The sequence below is a fragment of the Sceloporus occidentalis genome, unplaced genomic scaffold, assembly GCF_023333645.1.
Source record: "Sceloporus occidentalis isolate IW3139 unplaced genomic scaffold, rSceOcc1.0.p SCAF_195, whole genome shotgun sequence".
Classification (NCBI taxonomy): Eukaryota; Metazoa; Chordata; class Lepidosauria; order Squamata; family Phrynosomatidae; genus Sceloporus; species Sceloporus occidentalis.
The window spans coordinates 1,285,560-1,301,259 of record NW_028317175.1 but is presented as its reverse complement, the minus strand read 5'-3'; the positions used below and the strand labels follow the sequence as shown (position 1 = coordinate 1,301,259).

General features: G+C 40.2%; 1 protein-coding gene across 1 annotated transcript; it reads right to left on the bottom strand.

Moving 5' to 3' along the window:
- Positions 1-1,114: 1,114 nt before the first annotated feature.
- Positions 1,115-15,108, bottom strand: LOC149278303 (RNA polymerase I-specific transcription initiation factor RRN3-like). Its single transcript, XM_089502145.1, has 17 exons — positions 15,016-15,108; positions 14,076-14,132; positions 12,904-12,993; positions 12,610-12,739; positions 11,692-11,751; positions 11,287-11,350; positions 10,833-10,902; positions 10,219-10,317; positions 6,952-7,050; positions 6,076-6,211; positions 5,614-5,744; positions 4,875-5,005; positions 4,166-4,350; positions 3,433-3,541; positions 3,051-3,203; positions 1,706-1,790; positions 1,115-1,267 (listed from the first exon to the last, which is right to left on the bottom strand). The coding sequence occupies exons 1-17, from the start codon at positions 15,106-15,108 to the stop codon at positions 1,115-1,117; spliced, it is 1,845 nt and encodes a 614-aa protein (XP_089358271.1).
- Between the last annotated feature and the right edge of the window lie 592 nt (positions 15,109-15,700).

Genomic DNA, 15,700 nt, shown 5'->3' with positions numbered 1-15,700 from the left:
CTCCATTGGGACATAATAAAACAAAACAACACAAAATATTACAAGGTCAGCATAAGTATCTACGATTGTTACATCATTCACAACCTTACGAATATTACTTCCCAAAAAAAAGAAAAGCCTAACTTTCCTGCATCTGCAGAAAAAAAAATGTTATTGATCAGAATTGGGCATTCGTACGTTTTCATGGATATACCAATAGTTGATTTTCACATGATGGATGACACAGATATACAGAATGAGAACTCATTCCCTTACATTGTGCTCAATCTGAATGCTCTTTAACGTCATCACTTTTGAGAGGGTTTACAACTAAATATATTTTGCTTTATATTGTAAACTGAAATCCTTACAGTTAAATATCCTTGCAAAATGACATTTAACGTAAATATGGTGAAGAAAAAGTACAACAGCCCCAAAATATGGTGCATGTCACAGGATGATTAAAAATAAACCTGGGTCCATGCGGCATCTTTGGGCGGGGATGACGTTTGCATGGTCAAAAGAATTTCCCAGAGGTCCACGTGATTTATTCTACAGCGTCTTCATAGGTGCCTGCCGGCCGCCATAATTTGAAGTCACACTGATGTGCTCATCCACTTAAGCAATCAGACCCTGAAGTATGAATGACTTAATGAAGACATCCAGCGGCCATAAGGTCTTCTGGCCTTTGTGAGCAGCGCGGCCAACAAGCGTCTAGTGGGAAAAGTAGCATTCACGGCCACATGTACCAGGCCTTGTGTATCGGTGCCGATGGATGACAGCGCTTCACAAATATACCCTGCCACGTTTAATTATGAAGTTGGTACCTTTTTGCAGAAATAGGCCCAGCAAAAAATGGAAAACCTATTTCTGAAAATGGCATTTGTGATTTACATTTTTTAGATCTTTACAACATTCCTTCAAGATCGGTCGGTGACATCTATAGCTGTTTCTTGCTCTGCGGTGTCAGTGTAGTAATGCTTCCTGCAAGTGACGCTATTCATCCACATACACAAAACACAGCGTCAGCTCATCCTCCAGACATCTGTGGGTAGTAAAAAGATCTCATGTGAAGCAGGACTGACGTGGGAGCTCCTCGGAGCTATGACTTGCGCCCTTGTGTACTGATGGATGCTCAGAAAGGACGTCGCAGGAAAGAGACAGGAGGGGAACCCACGCTGCTAGCAGGGCTCCTGAGGTGAGCCTCCAGGGAACCCGGTGTTATTCCACCATCACTGTGAGGCGTTTCACCTTTGAGAAAATCGTCTTCTTCATCTGCCGTAGCCCCCTGCACAGACAAAATGCAAAACGCTAAAGAAACGTTCATGTAACATTCCACTTAAAGCTGCCCTAGGGTCCAAATACACTGTGCAGAGCCAGGTTAATAGATTGTAAGCTCTTTTGAGTCGAGCTACATGTTATGTCCTGTCTACCCATTGTACAGCGCTATGAAATATGATGGCGCTATATAAATCAATAAATAATAATACGTGTGTAACAAATACATTGTGGTCAAACACAAAAGGGACAACTCATTTAATTAGTTGCTTCTCTTTAAGGGGATGGTTTAATAAGGAAGGTTGTCAGTGTGTCTGCAGCAGTAAATGGCACCATTGCGTTTTGGCCCTCAAACCGCCTTATATGGCCATAAACAGGGCAAAACCTACCCATAAATAATTTGGGGAAAATGGAATAATACCCAGGTTAAGCCAATTGCATCAGATACCTTGATGTGTTTTTGAGGTCCCTTTAAATCTTCGGCATTTGACTCTTCCCATATCTGATAAATTGGATCAATGACCTTCTTACACCTGTTTAAAATAAAAGTTGAGATACTCGTATCTGCTTGTACAAACATACTCAATGCAAAAAAACACTCGTATGTCACACTTTAACCCCTTCAGTCCCAGGGGTTTTTGGTACCTCAAAGCCCGAAGCAATTTTGCCATTTTTGGGGTATGTCGGTTTAGCGGTTATTCTCTCTTCCTGCAAATAGCGTAGTCATGTAAACTATATATATTGTTTTTTCAAGGAGAGATAGAGCTTTCTTTTCATACCCTAGTTAGATGATTAGCTGAAAATTAAGGATGAGAAATTTAGTAAAAACTAGCTAATATTAGAAAAAACCCTAATTTTTTTTAAATATATTTTCCCTCTGAAGTCTCACAAAATTAGGTAAAGTGATGGAAAATCCCCTCCAAGTTTATCAATTCAGGTGTCCTGATTTCAGAAATACCTAATTTATATAGATTTTTCATACTTTCCCAGCACTTATAGGGAACATACTATAAGGTGTACATTATTCGTAGATTTTGTATGCTTATGCGGGTTTGGGGGTTCTGAACGGGGACAGGAGGGGTATACTGGTTAGATGTTGTGTTAGGGCAATGGGATGTAAGGTTTTTTGTTTTAAATTATTTTTTTTTTAATATATTTTTTTGTATTTTTGTCAGGGGGGAGTCCAGTCTGTCAAACGACAGCCTGAACTCCTGTGTAGCCGCAGGGATGTGTCCCTGCAAGAAGGGCAGGACGTACCAGTACGTCCATGGGGGATTCCTGGGATGCGTTTTTTTGGACGTACCGGTACGTCTATAGGGGACTGAAGGGGTTAAGGTGTCTATTGTAAATTTTAGTATCACCCCCTAACATTACCATAGGCCCTGCTAAAACGGCAAAGGCAGTGACCGCAGGTCATTTTTTTAAGTGTTTATGGTAAATGTCTAATTTCCTGTCCCCTACTCTCAATGGAAAAGTGTCACAAGACTAATTGTCCTAATTGCAATCTTCAGGGCCTTTATAAAACAATATAGAAAGAGAAGGGAAATAGATGAAGGAACTACTATTTAGGTGCATCGCTGGTAACCACTAATAGTGCCCTAACAGACAACTGGATTATCCTATTGAAAGTACCGTGCAAATCAAGAATGAACCATAACCGCTGTAGAACTTCCAGTTAACTGCTGACTCAAACCTTTTTATGCCAGCCCAATAGAAGGTATAAGTTTCAGCTAAAAACAGCTATATCTGTTTCCTGAATAACGTCAAAACACACAACTGTCGCCTTATTATACCTTTTCAAAACACAAGGGTCATAGGGAAAGAAGCTGTCAAGTGGATTAGTGGACGCCTGGACAGAGTCCCCACCGGAGCTACTTCTTATAATGGGGATCATTTGCCGATTGTTCCTCTCTATGATGGTGTAGCAAAACACCAGCTGGTACTTCCTGGGGAGAAGGGACACAAAAAATGATCACAACTGAGAAAATATAGAACGGAGGTGTATTTATTAAATCCAAATCATCTTTACACTAAGAGCACTAGAGGGCAAGATGCTCAGGAAGAGGATGCATTCTAACCTACAGGACAAGAAGAGTTGTAAGATGTAGGTCTTTTTTTAATGAAATATAAGTAGCCAGTGTGACCTTTTGAAGTAAAGGATGGTTTTGGAAGTACCTGGTGATCGCTGCAAAGAAGTTGACCACCGGAGGAAGACAAATCTTCAAAGGATTGAGCTGGCACATAACGATTCGTTCCAAATTCAGACCCTGGAGATAGGCCAAACCTTTACAAAGACAAAAATGTTCAGTTCTGCTGCATATTAATAACACTATACGAGTTAAGGAGCTCTATATGGGATTTGTACGTTACGGTATACATTTAGAAATGGGGTAACTCCTCACTACAGCCCTTGACCATTTACTGGCCTTTCAAAGTCATTCCTTAAGACTTTCTGTGGAAAGGGGTTGGCAGAATAACAGTGAAGATGTTGCCATGTACGTTCATTCATGCACCATTTATAGATGCACACGAGGCCTACAAGTAACTGGTCTGCATCTACATCAGGAATGTGTCTAGCATCTCACACTTCATAAGTACATTTTAATGCCTTTCATCTCATTGAGATCATTTAGAAAGACAAAGCAAACATCATACAGCGCACACCAGTAATTATAATATACAGTGTTTCAAATTATAGTATTAAAGTGCAATAGGCAGTACTCTCGGGTAAGTACAATAAGACCAATGACTGGCATTACTGACAGCACACCACCACGGGAGGTTATCCCAAATTCCTGCATAGATGGATAGACCCAACGACTCCTTGCTATCCATTTAATATAATGAGCGTGGGAAATGTAAAATGCCAAATCTACTTATATACAGACTTTTTTTTAATATACCGTACCTTTACGTAAGTCCCCTTCTACAATCTGCTTGTGGCGGAATATTAAGGTGTACAAGACAGCCTGGCTTGCTGCATAGAAGGGGCCGTGGAAAGACACATCACAGAAAGCCCTGCTTCCCGCATCCTGATTGTCAATGTACCGGTGCAGCCAGTTGACCAAAAGGTCAAGACAGGCCTTCACTGTCCTGCGGGCACAAACAGATCCAATGAAGGAAACTTCGCCGAGGGTTCCCACCAACCAGTTAAACACAATCTACCAAGGTTTCCGGACACAAAAAAATTCTATGCATATAGTGATCACAACGTCTGTGTGTTCTATGTTTACTACTGAGTATGTGGCTTCCATAACTGATGGAGAAAAGAGATACCCGAGTAAGTGAAGGATGCTTCGCTTAATGCTTTGCTCAGACTTTAATATAGCCGGACTCAGAACTCTATAATATCCCATTAACCTTATATTACTAATAGTTCTTCTACCACTATTGTGTTTTTTTGTCATCTTATACAGTATTCACCACACGCAGCACATATAATTTACTGGAGTTAAGCACCCTCTCTATAAGAGAAGTCTTTCCTAATCAAACCGTTACCCCCAAGATGTTTCGCGTTTATTTTTCCATTTAACAGAGCAGGGTTTATACAGACGGTAACAAAATATAAATATGAAGAAACGGTCACAGTTCTATAACGCCGTGGTGGCATTACTTACACCACTGGGATAAACTTGGCTCGAGACAAAAAGCTCCCAATGTAACTTGCAGCAGTTTGTCTGATAATTGGAGGATTATTGGGATTCTGCAGTTTCTTCCAAAGATGTTCCAGAAAGGCTTCAGCAAGTCCCTGTAACAACATGACGTTGTAATAATCCTTATTATAATAGACTCCAGATACTCTAAACATAACAACCCTAAGAAAATACAATGTGCTTAGATAAAAAAGCAAAAGACTTCCAGTTGTGACACTACTAAGACAAGAGAATTTGTTAAAATTATGATATTTTTCAGCAATCAACTGGGTTTACAACAGAGTCAATAGGAAAGAGATCATTTAAAGCGGGTCTCGTAAGAGAGACTCTGCATTGTCTAATCAAATCATCAGACTAACAGAAACAAAATGAACGACAACTTGGGGCAGGAATGTGGTTCTTATTGTGTCACCTTTGTAGTGAAATTGTTTTGTGACTTATTCCCTTTAGGAAGGAGCTTAAACACTCAGATGTAATAATGTCATGAGTAGCAAGTACAGAATTCCCACACTCGATCCAAAATCATAATGAGACTCTTGGGGGATAAACGTTTCAATACATCAAAACAGGCCAGGTATGCCTTAGCAAAATAGGTAAACATAGTATGTCTTGTGCAAGATATTAAAGTCAGCTTTACCTCCCAGAGGCACTAAAACCAGCGTGTAACTTGCTGGCTCAGCATAATCGAACATGACATACATACCAGTTTGAAGCTACAGAGATGGAACATTACAAACTGAACATGGCAAGAGCCGTGGGTCGGTAAAATAAGTTTATCGAATGTTGCCAAGAGATCTCTGTATAAATCTTTTGTTTTGTTCAGGTCCAGCGAGCCTGTCAGATACACAAATTGAACCATACTTAAAAACACGTCATTCCTATCGATGCATACTTTTCAGTTCCAATACAGAAACGTGGAATTTGACGGCAGACAATAACCTTTTGGACCATTTAGTCAGCCTATTTATCCTGCAGCAAAAGCACTAAACCTTATTTGGCCCTTGGTCTTGTCCTATGGTCATATATATAGCCAATACTACGTTTGAACCCACGAGGGTTTGAAAGAGTTCAGCATCTACATCTAAAGGAACGTTTTCCATGGCTAAAGTAACCGATAACAGGAATTGATACTTTGTTGTTAACGGCATAATTGCAGAAGTGTTACCATTTGTGTAGCAAATGTCTTTGATGTAAGCAAAGAGGACAAGCATCAGTAAATCCAGGCGCTCAGCAGCGGGATGGGACATTGTATTATTGTCAACAATTGAAGTTCTTTTCTCCTCTGGATCCTCATCTTCATCCTGTGGGTTTGAAAAGACTTAGCATTCTATCCACTTAAAGAATTGTGCTTCCTGTCATCCAATAAATACATGATATACGTGTAACTGCCACAACTGCAAGCAGAATGTATAAATTAATAGAAAATGTGTTTTAAACCAATGGGCCCCATGCCTATGACATTGCTTTATGTAGATGTGGTATCTTACAATGTCTCTTAGCATATGAAGCTTTGTGCTATGAAGCATCTCAACTCTGTGATATCACCGAGCATTATCAAAAGCCAACAGTGGGCTTCTCATGCCCAGAAAGCCCTATGTAATTCCGTTAAATGAAAAGTAAAATGACTTTCAAATATCAGCCCTTCTTGCACAGAAGAGGTTCACTCGTGTTTGCCTTCTGTAATGCATGGGACTGAATTTTTTAATTTACCTGCAAATACCTATGCAAACACACACACACACACACACACACACACACACGTTAAGTCAGATGCTCTATAAATGTTTCCTTGACATTTTAGGCCAAGAAAGAAGACAAAAGGGCATCAAATTCACTGGGTTTTCAGAAACAGATGTCTGAGGACAATATAAGAAGCGGCATAGAAAAATAATAAATTTAACTGGGAAAATAAAAAGTACCCCCTGAATGCACAGAAATATAAGACAGAACTATTTACTGCACCAAATACGTGCAAAAAAAACCCAAACTGGAATGGAAGACTGAATAGTATTTTTTCCTGTTACTAAGCTAATCTCCTTACCATGTTGAAGAGTCCTTCTTCTGCGCTGCTATTAATCGCTCCATTAGGTTGGAACACAGCCCCCTCTGCATCCTCTATATCATGGCGTGGGACACTCACCTGAAAGTCAGCAATAAATATGAGAAACTGTCCAGTAATGCCACCATCAAGCCTCCAAAGATCTCAGGCAAAAGTTTAGGGAAACGCAAAAGTTATAGCGTTTAGAGCTGCAGGCTTAATTTAATTAAATATTCGGTAGAATCAATGGACACAACAGGACACACTTTGACTCTTGTAGATTCTCAACCCCAGCGATGACTAAAGGTTAATTAACTTGATCTTCTAATTTCATATGCTTGAGTTTTCATTGCAGTTATGAGTTTTGACAAGTGGATCCTCATACTGATCCAGCTGCTCTAGTTGACGGTCTAGAACCTTTCTTTAAATACATATCTTGCCCATTTCTGGAAACGGTTCTGATTCTCTCTTTGGAAAGACGCAGCAGCACCTTTTTTTAAAGAATGTTCTCAAATTGAATACTATGAGTCCTGCAGACCAGACCAAAGATCCTGCCAAAGAAATTGAGGCAGAGAAACGATGCAGCACAATTAGAAAGCCTTTAACGGTTCCACCTATGTTCCAAGTCAGATCGACCTTCACATAAACATATGAATAAGCCATTTTCCCCTTTCTGAACGCAACAAATGGGCAATTTAACCCCTTAATGACAATTGCCGGTCCTGGCACGGCACGGAAAAGCATGTGCTTTACGACAATTGACGTGCCAGGACCGGCACGTCTTTAAACGGGTGCAGAAAGCGATCTACTATCGCTTTCTGCACCCAAAAAGCGTTGCTGAATGCCTCGACCTCGAGGCATTCAGCAACGCCGCGATCGGCACGAAGGGGCCATCTCTGGCCCCTCCACGGGGCGTCAACATCCGCCATACTTTGTATGGCGGCGGACGCCCGTTTTAAAAGCGTTTAGGAGGCGATCGACGATCGCCTCCTAAACTTAAATGGTGTCGCTGGAATGCCTCGATCAGGAGGCATCCAGCGACACCAAACACTAACCTTTTGATGGGCTGTGACCGCTCCGGAGAGCGGTCACAGCCGCAGCTGCCGGCAATCTTCGCCATCAAGGAAGATGGCCGCCGTCCTGTAACAGGAACCACAAATTTTAAAAGTTCGCTAGATGGTCCAGACCATCTAGAGAACTTTGGCTCCACTTGCAGGTTGAATACAGGTACTGCATTCACCATGCAAGTCAATGGAGCCCAGCTTTCTAATCACAGTGTGATTAGTAAAAATAAATTAAAAAATAAAATAAAATTAATAATAATTAGAAAAAAATAGTAAAAAACAGTAAAATGTAAAAATCATTTCCCACTGATGTCACTATCAGGGGAACCTCCAAGTTGAAAAAAAATGTTAAATTTTTTTTTCAAAAAAATAAAAAAAAAATATATATATATAAAAAATATATTTTTGTGAGCAAGTCCTAAAATTAGCATATCAGCTTAAAACAATTCTCGCATGGAAAAAGTTAAAATACTGGCATATTAAATGCCCGTGGGGTGTCTACTTTTAAAAAATGTATGATTTGATGGGGTAAATTGAATGGGCCAGGTTCAACAAGGTCCCAATTAACACGGGGGGGAAGGATGGCCACACACCTAATTTCCAATTAGAAAAATGCACACGTACCAAATGTGGCCTTTTAGTTCCCCCAAAAAATGACAAACCCATGCATGTGGGGTATCACTGCACTCAGGAGATGTTGCTGAACACATTATGGGGTGTCGTGTGACAGCGGCATATACCAGGAGCTGTAAATTCATACATAAAGTAGGTGTGTGTGGGAAAAATACACACACAAAAATATTACTGCAAACTTTGAAAAAATGCTGGTGGTAAAATATGTGCATGCAAAGAGTTAAAATACCAGCATTTAAAATACCCTGTGGTGTCTAGTTTTGAAAAATATATGGTTTTGTTGGGCACACTGAAATGGCCTGGCTCAAAGATGTACCAAATAGGGCATGGGCAGTGGATCCCAAATGCCAAAGTTCAACATTGAAAAAAGCGCATGCCCCAAATGTGGCCCTTTTGCCCCAAAACAGCCAGGCAAAATCATTCATGTGAGGTATCGCTGTACTCAGGAGATGTTGCTGAACACATATTGGGGTGTTTTGTGATGTGACATATATGAGAAAATTTTAATTCATACCTGAATTAAAATGTGTGTGGAAAACCAAATGCAAAAAAATGACTACCACAAAGTTTGACAAAGACTGGTGGTAGATATGGTGCATGGAAAGAGTTAAAATACTAGCATTTGAAATACCCTGGGGTGTCTAGTTTTCAAAAATATATGGGTTTATTGGGCACACTGAAATGGCTCGGCTCAAAGATGTACCAAATAGGGCATGGGCAGTGGATCCCCAAATGCCAAAGTTCAACATTGAAAAATGCGCATGCCCCAAATGTGGCCCTTTTGCCCCCAAACAGCCAGGCAAAATCATTCATGTGGGGTATCGCTGCGCTCAGGAGATGTTGCTGAACACATATTGGGGTGTTTTGTGATAGTGACATAAACTAGAACATTTTAATTCATACCTGAAGTAAAATGTGTATGACAAAACTAATGCAAAAAAATGACTACCATAAAGTTTGACAAAGACTGGTGGTAGATATGGTGCATGGAAAGAGTTAAAATACTAGCATTTGGAATACCCTGGGCTGTCTAGTTTTCAAAAATATATGACTTGATGGGGTAAATTGCATTGGCCGGCTTCAAAGATACCCGAAATGGCACATGGGGGGAAGAATTACCAGATTTGGAAAAAATGGCTTTGAAATAGCAAAACGCTACCTGTACTTATTGCCCCATAATGGGTAGAAAAAAAGCAAAAAAACATAAAAACATTGGGTATTTCTAAACTCAGGACAAATAGTAGAATCTATTTAGCAGGTTTTTTCATTACCTTTTATAGATGAGTAAAAGATTTTTCAACTAAAAGTTAGAAACAGTCATTTTTTTCTAAATTTTTCACCATATTTTATAATTTTTTTAATAGTAAATAATATGATACAATCAAAACAATGTCATCTAAAGAAAGCCCTTCTTGTCCTGAAAAAAACAATATCTAATGTGTGTGGGTTCAGTAAACGGGAAAGAAGAAAATTACAGCTAAACACAAGCAGCGCAGAAATGTTAAAAAGGCCATTGTCACGAAGGGTACAAAAAGTAAAATCAGCCTTTGTCTCGAAGGGGTTAAACACTTACGTCAATCTTTATCAACTTTTCAATGACAAGTTCTAAAATTTCCAGCCTTAGTGTTGGGAAGTAGACAGTGATTCGTAGGAGGTTGTGCACATAGCATTCCTGAAACAACACAAAAAATAATGGCTATTATTAAAACTAAAATAGTTCCAAGATGTTCATATTAAAGACACTCGAGGTCTGGGAAAACATTTATGGATGCTGTTCCTTTGCTTTACAGGGAAATGATATAATGCAGAATAGCAGCTGAGGCTTCACTTGGAGCTAATCAAGTCTTTTTATGTGTTTTTGTATTTTAAATCAAAACTGTGAAGATAAGGCTGAAATTAGAACCATTGGCATAATGGCTCAGTGAACATTATTACCACAAATTGCATGGCACATTTTTTTATCTGTGTTTGCAAGTAAATAAAGAATGATATCACAGAAGATATAGCCAATCTATCTCTCGTGAATGTGCGTTGGCCTTTACATTTATGATCATGTCCAATGCCCACTACTAAATGGGGTGGCCCTTTATCTTTTAGACATGCATGCAAGGGAGAAGAAGAGAAGGACGGCCAGAATAAAATGCTCTATGCTCCCATGTGCCTTAGATTTTACTATAATAAGCTCACCAGTGTTCTTGTAGACTTGCTTATGTAAGGAAAGCTTTCCCCAAGTATCGGCATCAGAAAGCGTGGCGTCCTATGAAAAAAAAAAAACACACACACAAACAAAGTTAACTAACCACAGGGTGAGGTAACAACAGATGTTTATTACCAGATACAAAGACTGCTTTGCACAAAGGAAGACATCTGAGAGGTCAAAGGGCTCTATATATGGAACTGATCTCTCCTGGAGATCTCTTTAAGAGAGCTCAATTCCCTATTTAGAGCCATTTGGTAAGCTTGATTAGGGATCAAACTTTGATTTTGTGCACCTCTTAATGTCCACTCGTGTTGCTTTGTTCTTCGGCATCTGAGAGATGGCAGACCCAGATATAGAGATGAGGACGGGATAGGTCTACTAGTAAGCGTTTTACACGGAAGCAATCAAGCCTCAATTTAGAGGTTAAAAAAAAGCACTTACGAAGGGACATATCGTGCAATGATTTGAAGAGCTCTGTGACACGTGGTAAAGTTTGCAATAATATCTGCAAGAGAAACAAAAAAAAACAAACAATATAACAAAAGATATAAAATAAGAAACACAGGATGCTCACCAGAATAGAAAAATATTGATGCACTTGTTGGTTTAATTTCATGAAACATAAAAAAAGACCTACTTACATCTCTTATGTTCCACAAACATAACCAGGCAATTGAGAATAAAAATATAGGGGATGTAAGCCCCTGTTGGCAAGTAATATTTAAAAATGCCCATAGAAACTGACATTGCCAGACAAATATCCTTAGTGCTATTCTGTACATTTCGGTTCCTTGTAGACTTAATGTTGTCGGTGGTAAAAGAGTTTAAATGCAAATTCATACTCACTTTCATCATCATCATCTGAGTCTGATATATTGACATCATCTTCTTTTATAATTACACGTGCTAAGAGGGGGGAAAAAAAAATACATAGTCAGTGATAAATGCCATTCCTTCCAGCAAACATAGATTGTTAGATCGGCCCCAGGTGACACAGGTACCCAGATCCAATTGTGCTATTTCTTCAGTAATATAACAAAGCATCTGTATCGATAGATACACCCTACCTGTCTATACCCTTTAATGTATATGAAAGCTGAATGCACCTTTCAAATTAACTCACCCAAACCCCCCACAAAAACCCATGCATTCACCATTTGTCCCCAACCCAGCTCCTTGGCTTGCAGGAGATGTATTTGGCCAAACATATATCCTGCCTGCCAGTGGGCATCAACCAGCTCTAACGTTCTCGGGGGCGGGGGTGAGGTTTGGGGGTTTAAACTTGGAGGGAGTGCTCCAATGAAGCTCTGTGGCTGTAGCTTCTTCTAGTTACATGCATGCTTAGCTGGAGGGGCTGCAATATTGGGGAAGAGCATGGTTGGAGGTATGGAGGAGCTTTTAAACTAAGTGCTGGGAGGGGAGGGCAAATGCAGAAATGGAGTTGCAGCTAAAGTAGGGCGGAAGGGGGGGGGGGTCTAGTTTTGGAAAAAAAGTTAACAGACAATAAGAAGGCACATTAAATTAAATCTGCGGTCATGAAGTGAATGTTAACTGATGAACCAAAAAAGGCTAGTAAACTTTAATGACTTCTAGCAAATGTAAGACGCTTGACACCCAGGAGATATTGGTAAGGGAGGAACAGCTTGTTTTGGTCGGTAACACAGAAACATGGTGGGATGATACACATGACTGGTCAGAAAACACACAAGTTTATTTACTTTTAAGGGACAGAGTAAATAGAAAAGGTGAGTGATTAAAAAATACCTGGGACAAAATGTGAGATAACCATCTTCAGGCAGGATCTCAGATATAGTGTCTGGGCTGACACAAGGTTTCCCAAAAATGCTAAATATTCTTCCACAACTTCTTTGCTTCTGTATAACCATGGCAGCTTCTGGAAGAGTACAGATACATATAGTTCTACTTATTAAAGAAGTTCTACTTAACACCCAAATTAAATAATCACCACAGAGCTATTACTGTGGTAGTCTAAGCACTGTGTCTATGTGGATGAAACGCCAAAATAATGATATTAGTAATATATATCAGGTTTCTTACCAGTACAATGTTGACTAGCTGCTCGTGGTCTTTCGTAAGGGATGTAACTGAAATGCGGAACTCATGCAGCCAATTTATAATCTGAGCATCCTGTGTAGAAGTCAAATAAATAACAGCATCATCAGTTTTGTTGTATGCAGTCATGAAGATTGTGCAGGAGTCATGTGCTTATATGTTTAGGGCTATCTTAATTGGTGGTAACCAAGAAAGTATCACACTGTGTGTATGAATATATATATATATATATATATATATATATATATATATATATATATATATATATATACACACACACACCCACCACTACTAATCGGCCATAACATTATGACTAATATTGCATAGGCCCTCCTTTTTGCCGCCAAAACAGCCCTGACCTTGACTCCACTGGACCTCTGAAGGTGTGCTGTGCTATCTGGCACCAAGCAGCAGGTCCTTTAAGGTCAGTAAGTTGCGAGGTGGGGCTTCTATGGATGCATTCTGGTGCTGTGTGTTCTCCAGGTAAGCAACGCACACACACCTGGCCATCCACATGATGTAAAAGATAATGTGATTCTTCAGACCAGGCCACCTTCTCCCATTCATTACTCCATGGTCCATTTCTTATGGTCACTTGCCCATTGTAGGAGCTTTGGGTGGTGGATAGGGGTCAGCATGGGCACCCTGACTGGTCTGTAGCTACGCAGCCCCATACACAACAAATTGCAGTTGGACACCTTTCTATCAGAACCAATTTTAACTTCTCCAGCAATCTGAGCTACAGTAGCTCGTCTGGTGGATTGGAGCACATGGGTCAGCCTTCGCCCCCCATGTGCATCAATGATAGGTACTGACCATTGCAGACCAGGAACACCCCACAAGAGCTGCAGTTTTGGAGATGCTCTGACCCAGCCGTCTAGCCATCACAATTTAGTCCTTGTCAAAGTCGCTCAGGTCCTTACGCTTGCCCATTTTTCCTGCTTCTAATACTTCAACTTTAAGGACGAAATGTTCACTTGCTGCCTAATATATCCCACCCACTGACAGGGGCCAATATAAGAAGATTATCTGTGTTATCCACTTCAAATGTCAGTGGTCATGGCTGATCGGTGTATATATATATATATATAACACACACATGTCATATATAAATGTGTGATAGTAAAATGCTCAAAGACTCAAACATCATACTGTACCTTTATGTCAGGATCTGATAACTGATGCTTTAAAAGCTCAAAGTCGGCAGTTTCTCCCTAGACAAAACAGTACAAATGAAAAACTGTTTATATGCTTCCACTTGCTTAATATGATGCAGGAAGTTTTCTTCTCCACCAATGAGAAGTAATTTTGTATAGTATCTCCCTTAGATAAGAGTATGAACTTTGTACTTAGGTCTACAGATTCTGGTGGCATGATATAGTTATTATTGAGTCTGCCTCTCAGGGTTGTCCTTGCTCTGAGACACTGAAGATAGGACCTGTGTGAAAATCGCCCACCCAGTGATACGCTTATAGATGTCTGACAGCATATGCATAATAGCAGAACTCATTAAGCTACAATTATTTCTTTACACCGCTAAAACGAAGACGTGTCCAGGACAATTCATAGGACAAATGTGAAATTAAAGGGTCAGTTAACTATCCTAGGTGGCCTCATCATTAAACCATGCATAGTAACGGGACAGTCTAGGGTACCCGCAGCCTCCATAAACTATTGAGCAGTTTAATATACATTTTTTACTTTAAGAAAGAAAGAAAAACACACCTGTTGAAAGTCACTGGCATGAAAGCGCTCCCATTGACGCCAGATGTGTATGCGTGCAGGGGGTCTCATCAGACCCCACTGAAATCTTGTGTGAGCAATCGGTGGCTGGAGGTGAGTACCTGCCGCTTGTGGAGTCCTGTTCAAGAGAATTGTTTCTCCAAACACTTCTCAGCCTGTACAAACTGCATAACATGTAAACCGCTGCTCATCACTAGATATCTAGAAGTTAAACCGTATAACCAAATGGTCTGATTACAAATGTAACGCTGCTAAAGGGTATCTGCGTACATCTCTGGTCCCACAAGGGGATTCAAACCAAATTCATTCCATAAAGAAACGTATGTCTTATTGCTGCAGATATTCTGTAATCACCTTTGAATATTTCATCAAGACTTCTGCTACTTTCCCACCGAACCTCACAGTTTTCTTTGGAGGGGAGTTCAAAAATTCATCATATTCACACATCTTCATATTTGCTGAAAAACAAAGTTGAGAAAGCGAGTTCAGTGACCAAAGCTTGGAAACGCTTTCAGCATAAAACACCTTGCTATACTTTTTACATTTTGGCTTACTTTGCATTGTATGATTAGCAGACACGGTGCTGTCCAAACGTCTCAGGAGGCTTTAACCCTATAAAAAATGATGTTGTTATAACAAACCTTGGTGCACAAGAGCTCAGTGACTTTAAATCATCTGCTCTGCCCCGGTCCACTGTAAGTGCTATTACCATGAAGTGGAAATGTCTAGTAGTAGTAACAGCTCAGCAACCAAGCGCAGACTACGCACAGCCGCGGTGCAGGGCTGCCGAGTGCCGCATAGCACGGTGCATGAAAATTACCTGTCCTCTGTAGCATCACTCACTACAGAGATCAAACTGCCTCCGAAAGCAACATCAGCACAAGCCCCGTGCGTCAGAAGCTTCATGAAATGGGTTTCTATGGCTGGGCAGCTGCACACAAGCTTAAGATCACTATGGGTAATACCAAGTATCATCTGGAGTGGTGTAATGCACAGCGCCACTAGACTCTGGAGCGGTAGAAACGTGTTCTTTGGAGTG

What these genes read in the sequence shown, in the direction of transcription:
- LOC149278303 (XM_089502145.1), bottom strand. Translation starts at nt 15,108, where the DNA reads ATGTGTGAATATGATGAATTTTTGAACTCCCCTCCAAAGAAAACTGTG. An exon ending in AGACATTTGCTACACAAATG is followed by an intron (nt 5,745 to 6,075) that starts GTAACACTTCTG and finishes TGTATCTGACAG; the next exon opens with GCTCGCTGGACCTGAACAAA. An exon ending in GCCAAGTTTATCCCAGTGGT is followed by an intron (nt 4,351 to 4,874) that starts GTAAGTAATGCC and finishes TTGTGCCCGCAG; the next exon opens with GACAGTGAAGGCCTGTCTTG.